Source organism: Diplotaxodon limnothrissa, linkage group LG15 (assembly GCF_057381915.1).
Source record: "Diplotaxodon limnothrissa isolate DT_005_m linkage group LG15, D_limnothrissa_male_GT1.1, whole genome shotgun sequence".
NCBI classification, from domain to species: Eukaryota; Metazoa; Chordata; class Actinopteri; order Cichliformes; family Cichlidae; genus Diplotaxodon; species Diplotaxodon limnothrissa.
This window is the reverse complement of record NC_140610.1, coordinates 9,431,302-9,447,572: the sequence shown is the minus strand read 5'-3', so window position 1 is coordinate 9,447,572 and position 16,271 is coordinate 9,431,302. Positions and strand designations below refer to the sequence as shown.

At 41.0% G+C, this 16,271-nt stretch overlaps 1 protein-coding gene across 1 annotated transcript; it reads right to left on the bottom strand.

Moving 5' to 3' along the window:
• Nucleotides 1-388: 388 nt before the first annotated feature.
• rp1l1b (rp1 like 1b) lies at nucleotides 389-15,706 on the bottom strand. Its single transcript, XM_085373069.1, has 3 exons — nucleotides 15,218-15,706; nucleotides 12,536-12,701; nucleotides 389-12,345 (listed from the first exon to the last, which is right to left on the bottom strand). Exons 1-3 carry the CDS (start codon nucleotides 15,704-15,706, stop codon nucleotides 389-391), a joined length of 12,612 nt encoding a protein of 4,203 aa, XP_085229195.1.
• Nucleotides 15,707-16,271: the final 565 nt, after the last annotated feature.

The window sequence follows — 16,271 nt, the reverse complement described above, 5'->3', positions numbered from 1 at the left end:
CTATGATTTAGTTTAGATATGCATTATATACATTCAAGTTTTTCATATTGTTGCATGAGCAGTTTGTGTTCTGCAGATACTAGAATTTGCTGTAGTATCTCATCTTGTGTGCTTGTCATGTTTAGTACTTGTTAAGTAGAGCCTAATAGTGCTACTTAAGATTTAGGATAATCTACATCAATCCTTTTGCTTTTTTTCATTTAGGAGACCTAACCTAAAATATTAAGAATACCCCTCGTTTTTTTCTCCCATGTCTCACTCTCTATCAGTCACCTTCAGCTTTGGCAGAGTCACGGTCAATTCAAAACAACTTCTTTTTCACACTCTTTGTGTAAAAGCGCTTTGGGGTCCTTAGGGACTAGTAAAGCGCTATATAAATACAGGCCATTTACTTTGTCTCAAGGCTTTTAATGTCATTTTGGCTGTTTATTTCAGGCTCTGAATCTTCAATGTCAGCGTAAGTGCCGTCCTCAGATTCTGCGGTCTTTTTGATCAAAGTATCAAGTGGCTTTAGCGCTTCCTTAGGTACTATGTTAGCTACATCTTGATTGTCTATCTTGCTGGTAACCAAAGGAAGCTGTATGTCACCACTTTCTTCCCCTGGTTCATCTGAGTCTTCCTCTGCTTCGTCTTCTCCATCAGCTGAATCTCCCTGTTTTTCACTCCAGTCTTCATTGGGTGTCTCGGTTTCCTCATCCTCCTTTTCAGAAGCATTGGAATCCTCTTCATTATTATCATGACTTCCATCTGGGATGTTAATACATTCACATTGTGTAACATCATCCTCTGGGTTGTTTTCTCTGATTTCTTCTTTGGTTTCTGATTTTTCCTCCATCTCCTCATCCTCTTCTGGTTTAAGCTCCACTACATCATTAGTATCTTCTTGACAAGTGACATCACTTTCTGGGCATCCACTCTCTGGTTTGTTGGAATTATCCTCTGATTCACTGACAGCATTCTGTCCTTCATCTTGCTCGGATTCATCTTCTGTATCGTCTGTAGATTCCACCTTTCCCGTTTGAGTTTCTTCAGCCTCCTCTCCTGCAGATGTACCTTCTGCTCCAGATTCTTCCCTGCTGTCACTTTCATCAGTCTCATTTTCTCCTGCTTCAGGCTGTCCTGAGTCTTCCTCTGTGGTTTCATGCTTTTCAGTCTCGCCCTCTGTTGTTAAAGCCTCTGTGCAATCTTCACAAGTCAATTCATTTTCACCAGATTCCACCTCTTCCTTTCCAGGTTCTTCCGATTCATCTCCAGTTGTTTCACCTTCTACTAGCTTCTTACTGTTATCTTCATCATTTTCTTCTTCTTTACATTCTTCATTAGCACTGCTTTCTCCGATCTTTTCAGACGACTCTGTCTTGTCTGACTCATCACTGGTTTCATCTGCTTCGTCTGCCATTTCATTTTCGCTTGTGGCAGCAATTTCCTTTTGCTCAGCAATCTCACCCTCACTTAGTTTTTCATCCGTTCCCTTCACGTCCGACTCATCTGAACTGGTGTCTTTGTTAAATTCGTGCTCGGCATCTGTCACATCTTCTGCTGCCTCTTCCTGAGCGACCTCAACAGCAGCTTTCTTCAGCTCATCTTCACTTGTGACAGCACTCTCTTTTGCTTCAGAAACCTCATCTTCTGACTCAGATTCACTTGCGCTGGCGGTGTCCACCGCCACTGCTGTGTCTGAGTCATGTTCAGTTGTTGCAGCCTCTTCTGCTGCACCATAATCTTCAGCTTCATTGTCAATTGTGGTTCCTTCCACGTTTTCTTCAGCAGCAGCGCCTCTGTTAGGTTCATTCTCGGTTGAAACAGCAATCTCTGTTTCGATCACCCGCTCATCTTCGGTTGTTTCTTCAGCTGGTTCTGTGGTGTCATCCTCCTCTGTTGTCTCATCTTCATTTGTGGTGGCATCTAGGTCCTCTCCTGAATCATTTTCAGTGACAGCACCAATCTCTTCACTATTGTCAGCATCTTCTGCTTTAACAGCTTCCTCATTGTCAGTTGCTTCCACTGCAGTTTCATCCTTTGAGTCACCTTTTCCTGCTGAAGAAATCTCTTCACTTACAGCTGTCTTGTCTTCAGCTGATGCTGCTCGATCTGGTTCTTCTGACAATTTGTTCGTGTGATTGTTTTCACCCTCAGACTCCTCTGCACTGATAGCAGGGATCTTCTCTTCATCAGTGACTGTTCCTTTTTCCACAACCTCGTCTTCCTCAGATTCACGCTCACTTGTGGCCACCATGCTGCTCTCGACAGCTACATTTTCATCTTCAGCTGTGGATGCTTCATAAGTGCCTTCCGTAAGTTCATGCTCACTTGTAGCGGCTGTCTCTCTTTCTACAAGAAACTCATCTTCAGTTGTTGCTATTTCAGATGGTTCATTTGACAGATCGTTACTTGTGACATCATTTTCCTCTTCTTCTTCATTTGTGGTGGCATTTAAATCTTCGTCAGAGTCATCTTCGCTGGTAGCATCAGTCTCTTCTCCATCATCAACCTTCAGTGATTCCACAGCTTCCTCACTCTCTGATTCATGATCAGTTGAGGATACCATAGCAGTATCTTTGTTTTCAATCTCATCTTCAGCATTTTCATGCTTTGATTCTGCTTTTCTTGTGAGACCAGTCTCTTTTTCTGCAGCTGTCTCATCCTCAGCTGTTGCCGGGTCACCTGGTTCTTCTGTAGATTCGTCACCTGTAGCTGTGTCAGTGCTTTCATCTGCAGACTCGTCTTCACTAACGGTAGACATTTTCTCTTCTTCAGGGAGTATTTTTTCTTCCCAGACTTCATCTTTCCCTTCTGTGGTGGCTTCTACTGCTGTATTTTCATCTTCAGTAGTAGTATCTTCAGCAGACTCCTCATCTGACTCATCTTCACTCAAACTGGCAGTCTCATTTTCTGCAGTAAGTTTACCTTTACACCATGCTTCTTCTTCTTCTTTTAAAAATTCATCAACTATAGCTAAGTCTTCATTCACTGCTTCCTCCTGCATCATATGCACTCTCTTCTTTACCTTAAACCTCCCTGATTTACTTTCTTCTGGCATCGGATTTTGTTCAGCTGTTGCTCCTGCAACGTGTGTGTCTTCATCTTGAACCATGGTACCTTCAGCAACATCTTCCTTAGACTTATCTTCACTTGAGGCTTCAGTGTCTTCACTTTCATCTTCTTCTGTTGGTCCATTTAGCGGTTCATCAGCTGTTGCATCACTTCCATCTGCTTTCATCAGCTGGTCTTTCCGAATTCTCATTTGCATGATCATCTGCATTGATGGCAGCAATGTATTCTTTACGGTTAACCATTCCTTCTTTGCTGCTTCTGCCTCAGGTTCATGTTTAGCATCAGATGTCAGAGTAGTCTCTTCTGTTGAAGTCTCTACTGTGTCTTCCTTAGGGTCATCTTCACTCGTAACCACAATATGTTTTATTAGAGCACTCTTATTATAATATACACCATCTTCTTGTTTTGGGAGTTCATCATTTGACCTGATAGCTTCAGCAAATTCTTCTCCATTTGTGGATACAATTTGCACAATTTTTCCTGATTCTTTTGGTTCATGTAACAATTCATCAGCTGTGGCATCCTTTTCATTAGCCCTCATCTTCTGCATGATCAGCTGCATTGATGGCAGTATTATGTTCTTTGCTATCAAACATTTATTCTTTGCTCCTCCTTTGTCATATTCCTGTTTAGCTGTTGATGCCAAAAACGACTCTTCCACTGACATTTCTTTCTGAGTCTTATCTTCGCTTGTTTTATCACCTTTTTGTTTTCGCAGTTCATCACCTATGTCATTGGCATCATTCTCCTCCTTATTTTCTTCAGCAACAGTTTTTTCAGGCATTTCTTTGGCAACATGTTCTTTTGCGTCATTCTTTTCAGAAACCTCATCACGAACTGCATCTTGACTCATATCATCTGCTTCCTTTTCATCTGCTGCAAATTCAGAGATATCTTCAGGGCCTGGATGTACTTCTCGCACTTCCCTTAAAGCTTTAACAATAACTTTTTCCACAAGGGTTTCTGCCGCTTGAGTTTCATGAATATTTCCAGGGTGAGATGCACACTTGATTGCCGTGGCAGCAGGTACAGGTGTCATCGAATCTCCCTGAAGAGGTGTCCTACACGTCATTTTTTTCTTAATGCACGATTCGCATTGACAGCATTCATTGCCGTTTTCACTGCGCTGGTCACTATAAGACGTTCCTGTTGCTGAATCGTCACTTTTTTCTGCATGTGAATCAGTCGATGGTTTGAGGTTGACCTTCAGTTTCCGTCTTCTCTCTTCTGCTTGTGTCGTTGAAACACGGGATTTTGTCTCTCTTGGAGGTCTCGGTTGGCCTTTTTGGCCTTGAATTTTCCACAGTTCTCTGTCAATACTTGCTTGGATTCTTTTGTGAACCTCAGCTCTAAGTTCATTAATCGTACTGTCAAGTTGCTCACTATCTCCCAGGTTCCATCGAGTTTTGAACTCATTCATCGCTTTGATATAATGAGTCATGAACTGTTTTTCAATTTTATTTAATAAGGTTAAGACCCAAGCAGGATCATCTTGTGAAATCATTTTAGCTAGCTCTTCTCTTTCTATGAGGAGAAGGCTCTCAGAGTTGCTGTTCTCTGAAGAATCGGTTTCAGCTTCTGGAAGTTTTTGGCCCTCGCTGAAATTTCTTGCACTCTCGTTTGAGGAATGTGGTGTTTCAGATTGTTCTCTTGGACTATCACTGCTTGCTGGATAATCTTCCTTTTGCTCATCTTCACACATTCCTTCTGCCTTTCTTACTGATGTGCTCTGAACATCTGCATCTGTTTCAACTTCACACCCTTGTTGTACCTTCTTAAACATATCCACAGTGGCGTGAGGCTCAGAAACATCACCATTCACGTCATTGCCACTCTTTACACCATCACTGCTGTTCCCGGAGCCTGTGGAGCCACTGTTGACATCCACGCCAGACGATGACGTATGATTGAAATCATCATCTGCAAAATGGTGATCATCTTTCCGTAATGCATGTTCATTTTCAGGAGGATCACAAAGCCAAAGGGACTGAAGAATACCCATGAGTTCTTGATACCTTTCATTTTTTTCATTGGCATTTTTTGGATCATGGTCTATTAGCTGCAGCTTCACAAGGCAATCCAAAAAACCTCTAGCTGAGGAGCTCAGTTTACGTCCATAAGCTGGAGAAATTTCTGGTAAACTGTTGCATCTGTCTAGCTTCGGATTTAAAAGGACTTTCATCACTTGTATGGAAGAGTTAAATACTGTTGAGGCATTGTCTGCATCAGTAGAGGCATTATCTTCCTTTGGTGTTTCTTTGCTTGTTTCGCAGTCATTATTAGGAAGACATTTCTTTGCCTCCCCTTCTACTGGGCCTTTTGAATTCTCAGTTGGATTGTTAACAGTATCCGCTGTGTTAATTTCTTCTGTTGTGGGGACAGTTTTTGGTCCATCGCAGTTTTCATTAAATTCCTCTACGTCCTCTAATTCACCCTCTGCTGGCAGTGATTTCAGCCATTCGTTTACAACCTCAGTAGGGGATGCGTTGGGTAGGCTGGATGGGACCAGGTCAAAATCATCAACTTCGGTGCTCTTATGCAGATATTTGCTGCTTCTGTCAGTTTTCTTGTCAGTGACACTTCCACCACTTTCCTTAGTATCCAGGTCACCATTTATCTTGTGAGGAACATTACGTTTTGAGTGACTGTGTGCTGGAGACTCACACATCTCTTTGATGATATCTGAACTAGACAGAGTTTGTGACAAGTTACTTTCATTTGACTCTGTGTGAGATATGACATGTTGTTCATTTTCTTTCTGCTGCTTTGCTCTCTGACTTGTTTCTGACATTGCTGAATGTCTTCCAGAGTTTGATTTGGCAGTAGATCGGCTCTTTTCCTTTGGCTTCATTACTTCTAAATTTAGTGGAGAAACACTGGTCCGCTCAGAAGAGACATCTGTAGTTGTGGCACTTTTCTTTCCACTGATCTCAGATGTTTTGGACTTTTTTGAAGATGATGAAGCCTTGGACTTCGTTGACATGGCTGTAGGTGCTCTGGTTTCATTTTCCCCAACGGTCACGATGGGGACATCTGATTTGCTTAAAATGTCAGATTTTGTTGATTTTACTGACCTTTTTGATTTTGCTGACACAGCACTCTGTGCTTTCTCAGATATCTCTTCAGTATTCTCTTCAGTAGGATGGCCAGAACTGTTTGTAGTAGTGATTTCTGGACCTTGTAATTTATTTGACTTTGATGAACTAACTGATTTGGTTGACATGGCACTGTCATCAGCTTCTTCTTCATGTCCAACCGTTTCAGTGGTGGTTGTTCCAGATATATTTGATTTTTTTGTTCTTCCTGAGGTGTTTGACTTCACTGATAAAACACTTGGACTCCTCTGTGCTGGATCTGCCTTATCAGCTACCTGCTCCAGCACTTTTGATTTCCCTGATTTTTGAGAAGTTCTTGTTTTTGCAGATACTGATGTTGCATTTGACTCGGTAGACATTGAGGTCATTGCTCTGTTCTCTGAGTCTTCTGCTGTATTTTCATCAGTGTCATTTAAACAATTTTCAGTAGATATAATGGAGGGACCAGTTGTTTCTTTCTCCACATTGGCTTCATGATTTTCTTTGCCTACAGAGGGTTTTGACTTAGCAGTTTTTGAAGAAATGTTGGATTGCAGTGATTTGGTGGATCGGGCTGATTTTGCTGACAAGGAGCTTAGAGATCTCTGTACAGTCTCCAAATCATTGGCATTGTTGTATTCTGAAGATATTTCACAAGTTGTCGAGCTCCTTGATGACACAGAAACATTTGAATTGTTTAATTTGGCCGACACGCTGCTTGGTGACCTCTCCTCAGTTTCTTCTTCAGCATGTTCCTCAGCAGAATTTCCAGCAAAAGCTCGAGATCCTTTTGCAGATCTCCTTGAACCACTTGACTTTGCTGACATAGAACTTTGTGCTCGCTCTACATTTTCTTTGTTAGCTGATGTACAACTTGTTGTTGTCTTTGCGCTTTCTTCGTCAGCACTTCCTTCACCTGGAAATGTGCCTTTTGATTTCGTAGATCGTGTTGAGGCATGCGACTTTGCAGATCCAGCTGAAATGGCACTAACTGCTCTCACTACATCTTCTGCCACATGCTCTTCAGCAGACACATCAGTGACTTCATCAACGTCTTCAGTAATATCAGAGGCATTGGATCTTTCTGTAACATGGGAAATATTTGATTTGACTGACATTACACTTGGAGATCTTTCTTCAGTTTGTGATTTGTCATTATCTTCATTGGAGGTCTCACAATTTGGTACATGAGAACATTTTGACTTTTTGGATTTTGAAGAAATATTTGACCTTATCGTTTGTGTTGACAATGAGCTCGCTCTTCCCTCAGACTCTGCATCAGCAATCTCAGTGCTGTGTTCAGAAGGGATAGTAGTAGCTTTTGATTTCTTAGATTTCACAGAAACATTTGACTTGGTGGATTTTGCTGATCTCTGTGATTTACTGCTTACAGGTCTTTCAGTATGATCAGAATCATGAGATATTTCTTCTACTGGGGCAGCCAATAATTTTGACTTATTGGATTTGGCAGAAATAGAGGATTTTGCTGACATTGCACTTTCTGCTCTGTTTTGAGGTTCATCCTCATCATTTCCTTGCGCTGGTAATTTATGCTGTGAAGCAACTTTTGAAGCTTTAGATTTTAGAGATATAGTAGATACATGGGATTTAGGTGTGGCAACTCTCTCTTCAGCTGGAGGCTCTGCTGAACATTTTGATATACCTGATATTTCAGAAAAATTTGAATCAGCCGAATGGAGTGACATTGAACTCACTGATCTGCTTTCAGTGTGCTCCTCTTTATTTTCCTTTTCTGCAATGCGATCACATTGAATGGCAGAAGATTTAGATTTTTTTGAAACTTCTGAAGTCTTTGACTTTGCTGATTTTGCTGAGCTGGCAGACATATTGCTTGGAGACCGATCTTCATGGTCCTCCAGATCACAGATATCGTTTTCATCTGGACAATGAAATACTTTTGACACTGAGGATTTTTCAGAAATAGCTGACTTTTCAGTTTTGGTTGACACTGCACTCGGTGCTCTTTCCTCAGTTTCATCTTTAGGGTCTCCTACATCAGCAGTATGCGCAACTGTGCCAGACTGATCTTCAGAAGCATTTGATTTGACCGATATTACAGAAGCATGCGATTGAGTGGATTTAACTGACAAAACACTGGGTGATCTCTCTGCAGAATTTTTAGATCTCTCAGAAACATGTGACTTAACTGACTTGACTGATAAGCTGCTTTGTGCTCTTTCTTCCCTTTCATCATAGATCTTTCTGTCCTCTTTAATTGGAGCATCAACAGATCGTTTTGACTTATTTGATCTTGCAGAAATATTTGACTGGACAGACAATGAGCTCATTGCCCTCTCTTCAGTTTCACCCTTAACATCCTCTGTATTGTCAATGCAGTCTCCTAAAAGAGCTTCAGATATATCTGATGTTCCAGATGTTGCAGAGACATTTGACTTTGCTGATTTTCCTGATCTAACTGACAGATTGCTTGGAGCTCTCTCTGTGGGTTCCTCATGATCAACTTTATTTTCTTCCATTCTTGTTGATCTACTAGATTTTCCAGAAACTGTTGATTTTTCAGTTCTGGCTGAAATTGCGCTCTGTGATCTCTCTTGAGTTTGATCTTTGCCATCTATTTCATCAGTACCACTACACAGAACTTCAGAAATATTTGATTTCACAGATTTGTTTGAAGTATGTGACCTTGCTGATTTAGCTGATAAAGCACTGGGTGATCTGTCTGCAGACTTTTTAGATCTACCAGAAACATGTGACTTAACTGATTTGGCTGATAAGCTGCTTTGTGCTCTTTGTTCCGTTTGCTCTTTGTTATTTTCTTCATCAGCACTCTCTGACTTTTCTTTAGTTGATGCATCAGCAGACTGGTTTGACCTATTTGATCTGGCAGAAATATCTGACTGCGCAGATGCTGATCTCATTGTGCCATCTTCACTCTCACCTTCAATAATTCTTTCGTCAGAAGGGTCAACATTGTCTTCTAAGACAGCTACAGAAACATTTGATCTCTTTGATGCTGAAGAAACATTCGACTTTGCTGATCTTTCTGATCTGACCGACAGATTGCTTGGAGCTCTCTCTGTGTGTTCCCTAACTATATTATCTTCCAATATCGTTGATCTACTAGATTTTGCAGAAACTGTTGATTTTTCAGTTCTGGATGAAATTGTACTCTGTGGTCTCTCTTGAGTTTGATCTTCACCATCTATTTTATCAGTATCACTACACAGAACTTCAGAAATATTTGATTTCACAGATTTGTTTGAAGTATGTGACTTTGCTGATTTAGATGACAAAGCACTGGGTGATCTATCTGCAGACCTTTTAGATCTGTCGGAAATATGTGACTGACCTGATTTGGCTGATAGGCTACTTTGTGCTCTTTGTTCTGTTTGCTCTTTGTCATTTTCTTCATTAGAGTTCTCTGAGTTTTCGCTACCTGGACCATTAACAGAATGATTTGTTCTGTTTGATCTGGCAGAAATATCTGACTTAGCTGACTTGGAAGACATAGCACTCACTGCTCTCACTTCACTCTCACCTTCAACGATTCTTTCCTCGGGATGGTCAGCAAAGTCTTCCAAGCAAATTTCAGAAACCTTTGATCTTTTAGATGCTGCAGAAGCATTTGACTTTCCTGATTTTCCTGATCTGACTGACAGATTGCTTGGAGCTCTCTCTTCATTTTCCATATGAAGAGATATATTTTCCTCTTCGTGATCTTTTGACTTGGGAGATTTTGCAGAATTAGTTGACTTTCCAGATCTGTTTGATACTTCACTCTGTGCTCTTTCCTGAGTTTCCTCTTCGCCATATCTTTCATTGGCTTGGCAAGCACAAACTTCACAGGGTTTTGGTTTATTAGATGTGTTAGAAGCACGTGACTTTGCTGATTTAGCTGACAAAGCACTTGGTACTCGCTCTGCAGATATTTCAGAAACATGTGACTGAAGTGATTTAGCTGATAAGCAGCTTGGTGGTCTTTGTTCAGTTTCCTCTTCATCATTTGCTTCTTGAAGCATCTCAGTGCCTTCGTCTTTTGATTTAAACGATGTTGCAGAAATATCTGATGTAATTGACAATGAGCTCACTGATTCTCCTTCAGTCTCACCTTCAATATTAATTTCTTCAGAAGCATCACCACAGCTTTCAGGAGTAACTGCAGAAGCATTTGATTTTAAAGATTTAGCAGATGTGGTTGATGTATTGCTTGGAGGTCTTTCTTCATATTCATCATTAACTGCAGCCTGTTCTTCAGCTTCAATATCGGTGGGCACGGACATATTAGATTTGGCTGAAGTGTTTGACCCTTTTGATTTTCCTGACACATTGGACTGAACTGATTTTACTGACAAAGAACTTGGTCCCCTCTCCTCTCCCTGTTCTCCGTGTTTGGATCTGCTGGATTTTGCAGAAACACTGGACTTTACAGACTTTGCTGATTTGACTGACAGTATGCTTTGTGGTCTCTCTCCGCTTTGCTCTTCAGTATTTATGTCATCTGATGAACCAACACATTCAGTTGCATCAGGAGGATCGGGCCTCTTGGATCCTTTAGATCTTGCTGATGAATTAGAGTTAGCTGACATGGCATCAGTTGCCTCCCTTGTCTCTTCTGTCTCAACGTTTAACTTTCTAGATGTTGCAGATTCATTTGACTTGACAGACCTAGCTGACATTACACTTACTGTTCTTTCAGATCTTTCCTCTGCATTTCCTGTATGTGGATCTTCAGATGCGCTTGACTCTGTAGATGTTGCTGAAGTGTTTGAATTCCCAGACATGGTGCTTTGTGTTCTCAGTTCAGTTTCATTCTCAGCTGGGTTTTGAATGCTTTTTTCTGCAGATGCCTCAGGTGACTCTACAGAAGAATCTGAAGCAGCTGATGTGACACTAGGTGTCCTCGGCTGAGCTTCCTCCTTTGTTTCTTTTTCACCTAGGAAAGAAGATGCCCTCGATCCTCTGGATTTAATAGACATCTCTGACTTTGCTGAGATGGGACTTATTGGTTTTTCTTCTTCAACATCTTCCTCTGATTTATGTTGTTGATGCTCAGACTTCACAGATTTTTCAGATTTGGAGGATTTAACAGACATGCTGCTCAGTGGTCTTTTGTGTGTTCCATTGTCATCACATGCTTGAGATCCTCCAACTGCAACATCCAAAACATCCGATTTGGATTTTGTCGAGGCATTTGAATGAACTGACATGGCACTTTTAGACCTGTTCTCCTCTTCATCCTTTGTCTCTGGGTCCTGTATTTTGCCAGACACAGTTGATCTGCAAGAGACATTAGATTTTAAAGACATGGCACTTGAACAATCTCTTTGTATTTTGCCTTCCTCTTCAGCTCGGGTGTAGATTTGTCCTTTTGTATTTTCTTCAGATACTCCACAATGACAAGCGTGTGAGGGTTTAGATTTTTTTGACTTGCTAGATTGTCCTGAAGCATTGGATGTTGTATCTTGAGGACTCTGGGGTTGATTTTGCCTAGTAATGGATCTTGTTTGTTCTGATTTCTCATTTAGACAGTTATACAAAGTGGAAGATTGCACGTTGCACTTTGGTGAGCAAGCCTCACTCCCGATGGTGCAATACTCTACAGTTTCAGCTGCCTCAATAGTCTGCTTCACACAAGTCTCTGTCTCCACCACTTGTTCAGTAAGCTCTTCGCTTGATCTAGATACTACTGTCTTTCTAGAGACCACTGTATGTGAAGATGCACTTGAGCTAGATGTTTGAATGCGGCGACTCGCCCCATGTGTTCTTGGTACATTTTTCCAGATTTCATAATCCTGGCAGTGACTGCAGCAGTGAGGACAATGAGGTTCTTCTTGATGTCTCTGATAGTGCTGACTCATGAAATGGTCATCTGGCTGAACAGCAGAGATGTTTTCAGATTCAAGATAGCTCGGAAAGTGTGGGTTATTGTTTCCTTGGTGGTAGTCACAGGTCCTGCCTGTGGTCTTTCTTACTTCCGTGGACCAGTGCACTGTTTCATCATTTTGCAGTCTAAAGCGCACTTTCATCTCCATTGATAAACTGCCATCTTTATTAACACGTACACATTTCTCTATATCATCTTCCCTCACCCCATCACCAGTGGGTGGGCAAGAGTTGACATTGTCTGGTGAATCAGTTCCATCTGGGCCTGACTTGTCAGATGACACTGACTGCCTGATAACTTTGTTTCCAGATTCCAGGTTTGGATGGATGACACTTTTCTTTGAAGGGAGTCCTTGATTTTTCATGCAGCAGTTAAAGAAAAAAGACAAATATTTCAAATTAGGCCTTTTGTTAAAGGTGTACGTTAACAAAAGTCATTTAATTTAGATGCTAGAGAACCATCCATAGCATATCTTTCAGTACTTCTACTTTGTAGTTACTACTTGTAAGAATGTAATTATCACTTTAAGAGTTTTTCCTACTCTCATGTCCGTCAGTGCAGCCACCGGAGCGTGACCTCACACTCAGCTTTGGAAGTTTATCGTCGGATGTTTTCCGAAAGTTCTCCACAATCGATGGGTGAGAAGGCTCCCGGCCGACACAGACAAGAACGCAGGGGCACTGCAGAAGACTCTGAACGCTGTCAATCTGAAACCAAATAACGAATACGTTTGTTTACAGTTTGCTGTTATCTTTAAAGGAACACAGGGAAGATGATTTAAAAAGAATGCCATCGTTAATTACAATTAATCAGCAAAAGTAAGAATTTAATGCCATCTGAAGAGTGAAATTAAGTTACCCTTATCAGTGTTGTCAGATTCTGATTGATCTCTAGCTGCCATTGTTTTGATCCAAAACAATCTAATAGCTTCTCGCTATATACTGTAGGGGAAACATCATTTCCCCCTTTAACAATCTGATCTGGCACACTAATTAGAGTCCCATATTTCAATCAGGACCAGTTAAAAGTTATACCTTTGGTTTTTGGGCTCTTTCTCACCTTCCCATCCGCACAGAAAGCTTAAGGTGAAGAGGACAATGATCAACTAATTTAATTTAAATTAAATCTAATTTAGAAACAGTATAACAGTGATGAGGTGAGATGAAGGTGGGCTATAGAGCGCCTTGCATCACCTGCAGAAACTCTAGGAAGGCTAAAATTACTTAAATAGCGCTCCCTGTACAAGACCTGGCGAAAGGATACCCAGATGGGCCGTGAGCTGAGCCATCAGCGGATGAGACCTGGATTTGACAGCAGCTGATGTACATATTGGGGTTACATAACAACATATTTGTGAAAATGGATGTCATACTAAGAATGGAAAATACTGCATGTTTTTGTTTCCTAACATTATGAATACATTTTAAAATATTTCAGTGTTATTTTGTTACGGTGATTTTAGTCAGGTGGGGTCTTTCTTTTATTGAGTAATGATGATAATAATAAATATCTTCATTGTGTCAGGACACTGCCACCTCTCGAGCACAGCGGCAGAGTTCTAAATCCCTGCCAAAGAAGGGTGTGAATCATGCAGTGAGTCAAGACAAAGCATCTATCCTAATCCCGGATGATCTCTGTGAAATGACGGTGCATTCGTGCGATGATGAACTGCCATTGTGAGCAGCATCAGCGTGGCTCAGCAGTACTGGCAGCTTGCTGAGTGTGCAAAAGAGTTTGACTAAATGTCTGCGTAATTCATCTATATTAATAAAGCTCAGACACAAAGATTTAGTTAGTTTTAGGGTACCTCCAGCTATTATCAAAAGTTTGATAATAAAACTGGACATCATGCAAGCTAATTATCAGCATTAGGATGACTTGTCTCCTGTGTCAGAGATGATTAACCTGAAACAATTCATATTAATCTCAGGGTACAGAGTGTGTACTAACCTTTCAAACAAAGGCCTAGCAGGAGTAACCTTCTTGGTTAATATATGTTTGTTGTTTGTGATCCTTTTTTTCAGATTTCAGAGAATGCAATCTTTTAAGGTTTAAGGACTTATTTTGTTAAGCATTAATAAATGAATTAATTAAATCCTCTTATAGGCATGTTAAATATGTCTATAACAGAATTAAATGACCAAAACACTCTTAGAATATTATGAATCTGTAATATTGTTCTTTCTATGTTTTTAATATTAAATACTCATGTTCTCTACTGTCAGTCATAAAATGCTGTGAAAGCATGTAGCCCCGAAGTATTGAGTGTTTTGTTGATTTTTATCTGGCTCGTGTACGGCTCGTTGTGATGACAGTGCAGTTCTGAATTTTAAAGCCACTGCTGTTAAAGGCAGATGAATGGCTTCATCTGTGGTCACACGAAGCCCAGGTGAAGATAATTAATTGCCATGGTGGAAGACACATTTCTGAGACACCTCTGGTATCAAAGTAGGGGAGTTTCAACGTTGACCTGTTTCTTCTCTCTCAAAAATAGCACTGATATGATCAAGATTAATGGGTTTTGGAGCAATCTCTACAATCTGAATGCATGGGTGAGGGAATATCCCCATTTCATTCCCTCACACCCTCATAGTATCTTATCTGGGATTATAACTATTTGCAAAGTTGATGAAATGATGCTATTTATTTATTGACTTATTATGAATGTGCCTGTTGTACAATAAAGAGGCTTATAGAGCAATTAAACACCAAGTAAAAATAGAAAATCTTGTAGATTTGAATGTATTAGTGTGCAGATTCCTGTTTTTACTGAAATGCTTTGTTGGAGGAGCAAAAAAATCTCCTGCAAGCGTTCGCTTCTTTTGAGATCTAATGGTTTTTATAATGTTTTATTATAGGAAAATCAATGCATGGCTTTGCAGGATTCACAAGCTTCGTGTGTACTGTGGACCAAAGAATTAGATTATATGCAAAAGAGTCTTGGTTTAAGACACGAATACAGTGTCAGGGGTCACAATGGTCCCGGTTCCAAGTCAGGATAAACCAGAGGGTTTCATCAGGATAATCGACATGCAGTGTAAAAATTTGTGCCTAATTAACATATGGTCCTTGGTCCTAACCAAAACTTCTTCCTGAAAGTAGTAGGAAACCATTCCTGTCTAAAATCTTATCTAACTCCTTTTATTCAGAAGGTTTGTGAGAGAAAATCAGGAAACCAAAACTTAATATGTGAATTTCTAGCTCCAGCTGTTTATGACCTCACCTTGTGCCCGCCCACAGTGTACAGCTTCCTGATGTGGTACTGCATGAGCTCGGAAACCTCCTCTAAGAAAAGCCCCAAACTGCGTAGACCCCTGCGGTGCAAGATGATGGTCTTTCTGAATGAGGGGTCACTGTTCTTCACCAACACCAGCTTCTTACTGTATCGGTGATGATGACGTTCGTGGCCCAGAGGTGTTTCTTCAGGCCTGCTCGGCCCACTGAGAACATAGTGGTGTGGATTGTGGTGGTGACATGACGGGTGAGTGTGATAGAAAGGTGACAACTGAGTCTCTACTGCTTCCAAGGCATGGGCGTGTCTACACTCTGAGCAAACATAGCATTCGGCTGTGGGTTCATGATGGGCCACCATGCCATGCTGGGGGATTCTGGGTAAGCGGGTGCTGTGGCTCTTAAAAGGAATAGAAGACCTGTGGGTGCCTTCGCCTCCTACAGCGTCAAAACAGTGAAAGTGGCGTCTGTGGGAAGACATTTTGGACTGTGGTGACGTTGATGATTGGGTTTGTGCTCAGAATGGAGGAAGGATGAGCTCAGGTGAGCAGAAGAAGGGGCCAGGTCAGCTTTGGCAAACAGTCCTGAAAGGTTGCCATGTTTTTCTGCAGCTGCCTAGGGTGAGGTGTTGCACCGCACATCTGCATAACCTCCGCTCACTAGAAACAATGTGGAAAAAATACATGAAAATGCATGCGTTGAAAGGAGATTACATTAGAAACATCTTACAAACCAGTTTTTCTGTTTTCCATTTGATCAATCACATTTGAGCAAGTAAACAGCTGGTGTGGAGGGAAAAAAGGGCCACATTTGTTGAATCTAATTTAAATCCACTGACTACTGTCTGATGATGAAATATGAAAATCTGTTAGTACAGCGGTCCCCAACCCCCGGGCCGTGAGTCGAGAGTTGAGGCTCAGGTGTGAAATGTATGGTTTTCAGGGTTTTTATCGTTTTTCAGCGTTATTTTGTTATCGTTTTTATCGTTAACTCTGTTTTCCTGGGTCTTTTCACGTGTGTTATGAATAAATCTTCTTTTTTTCGGT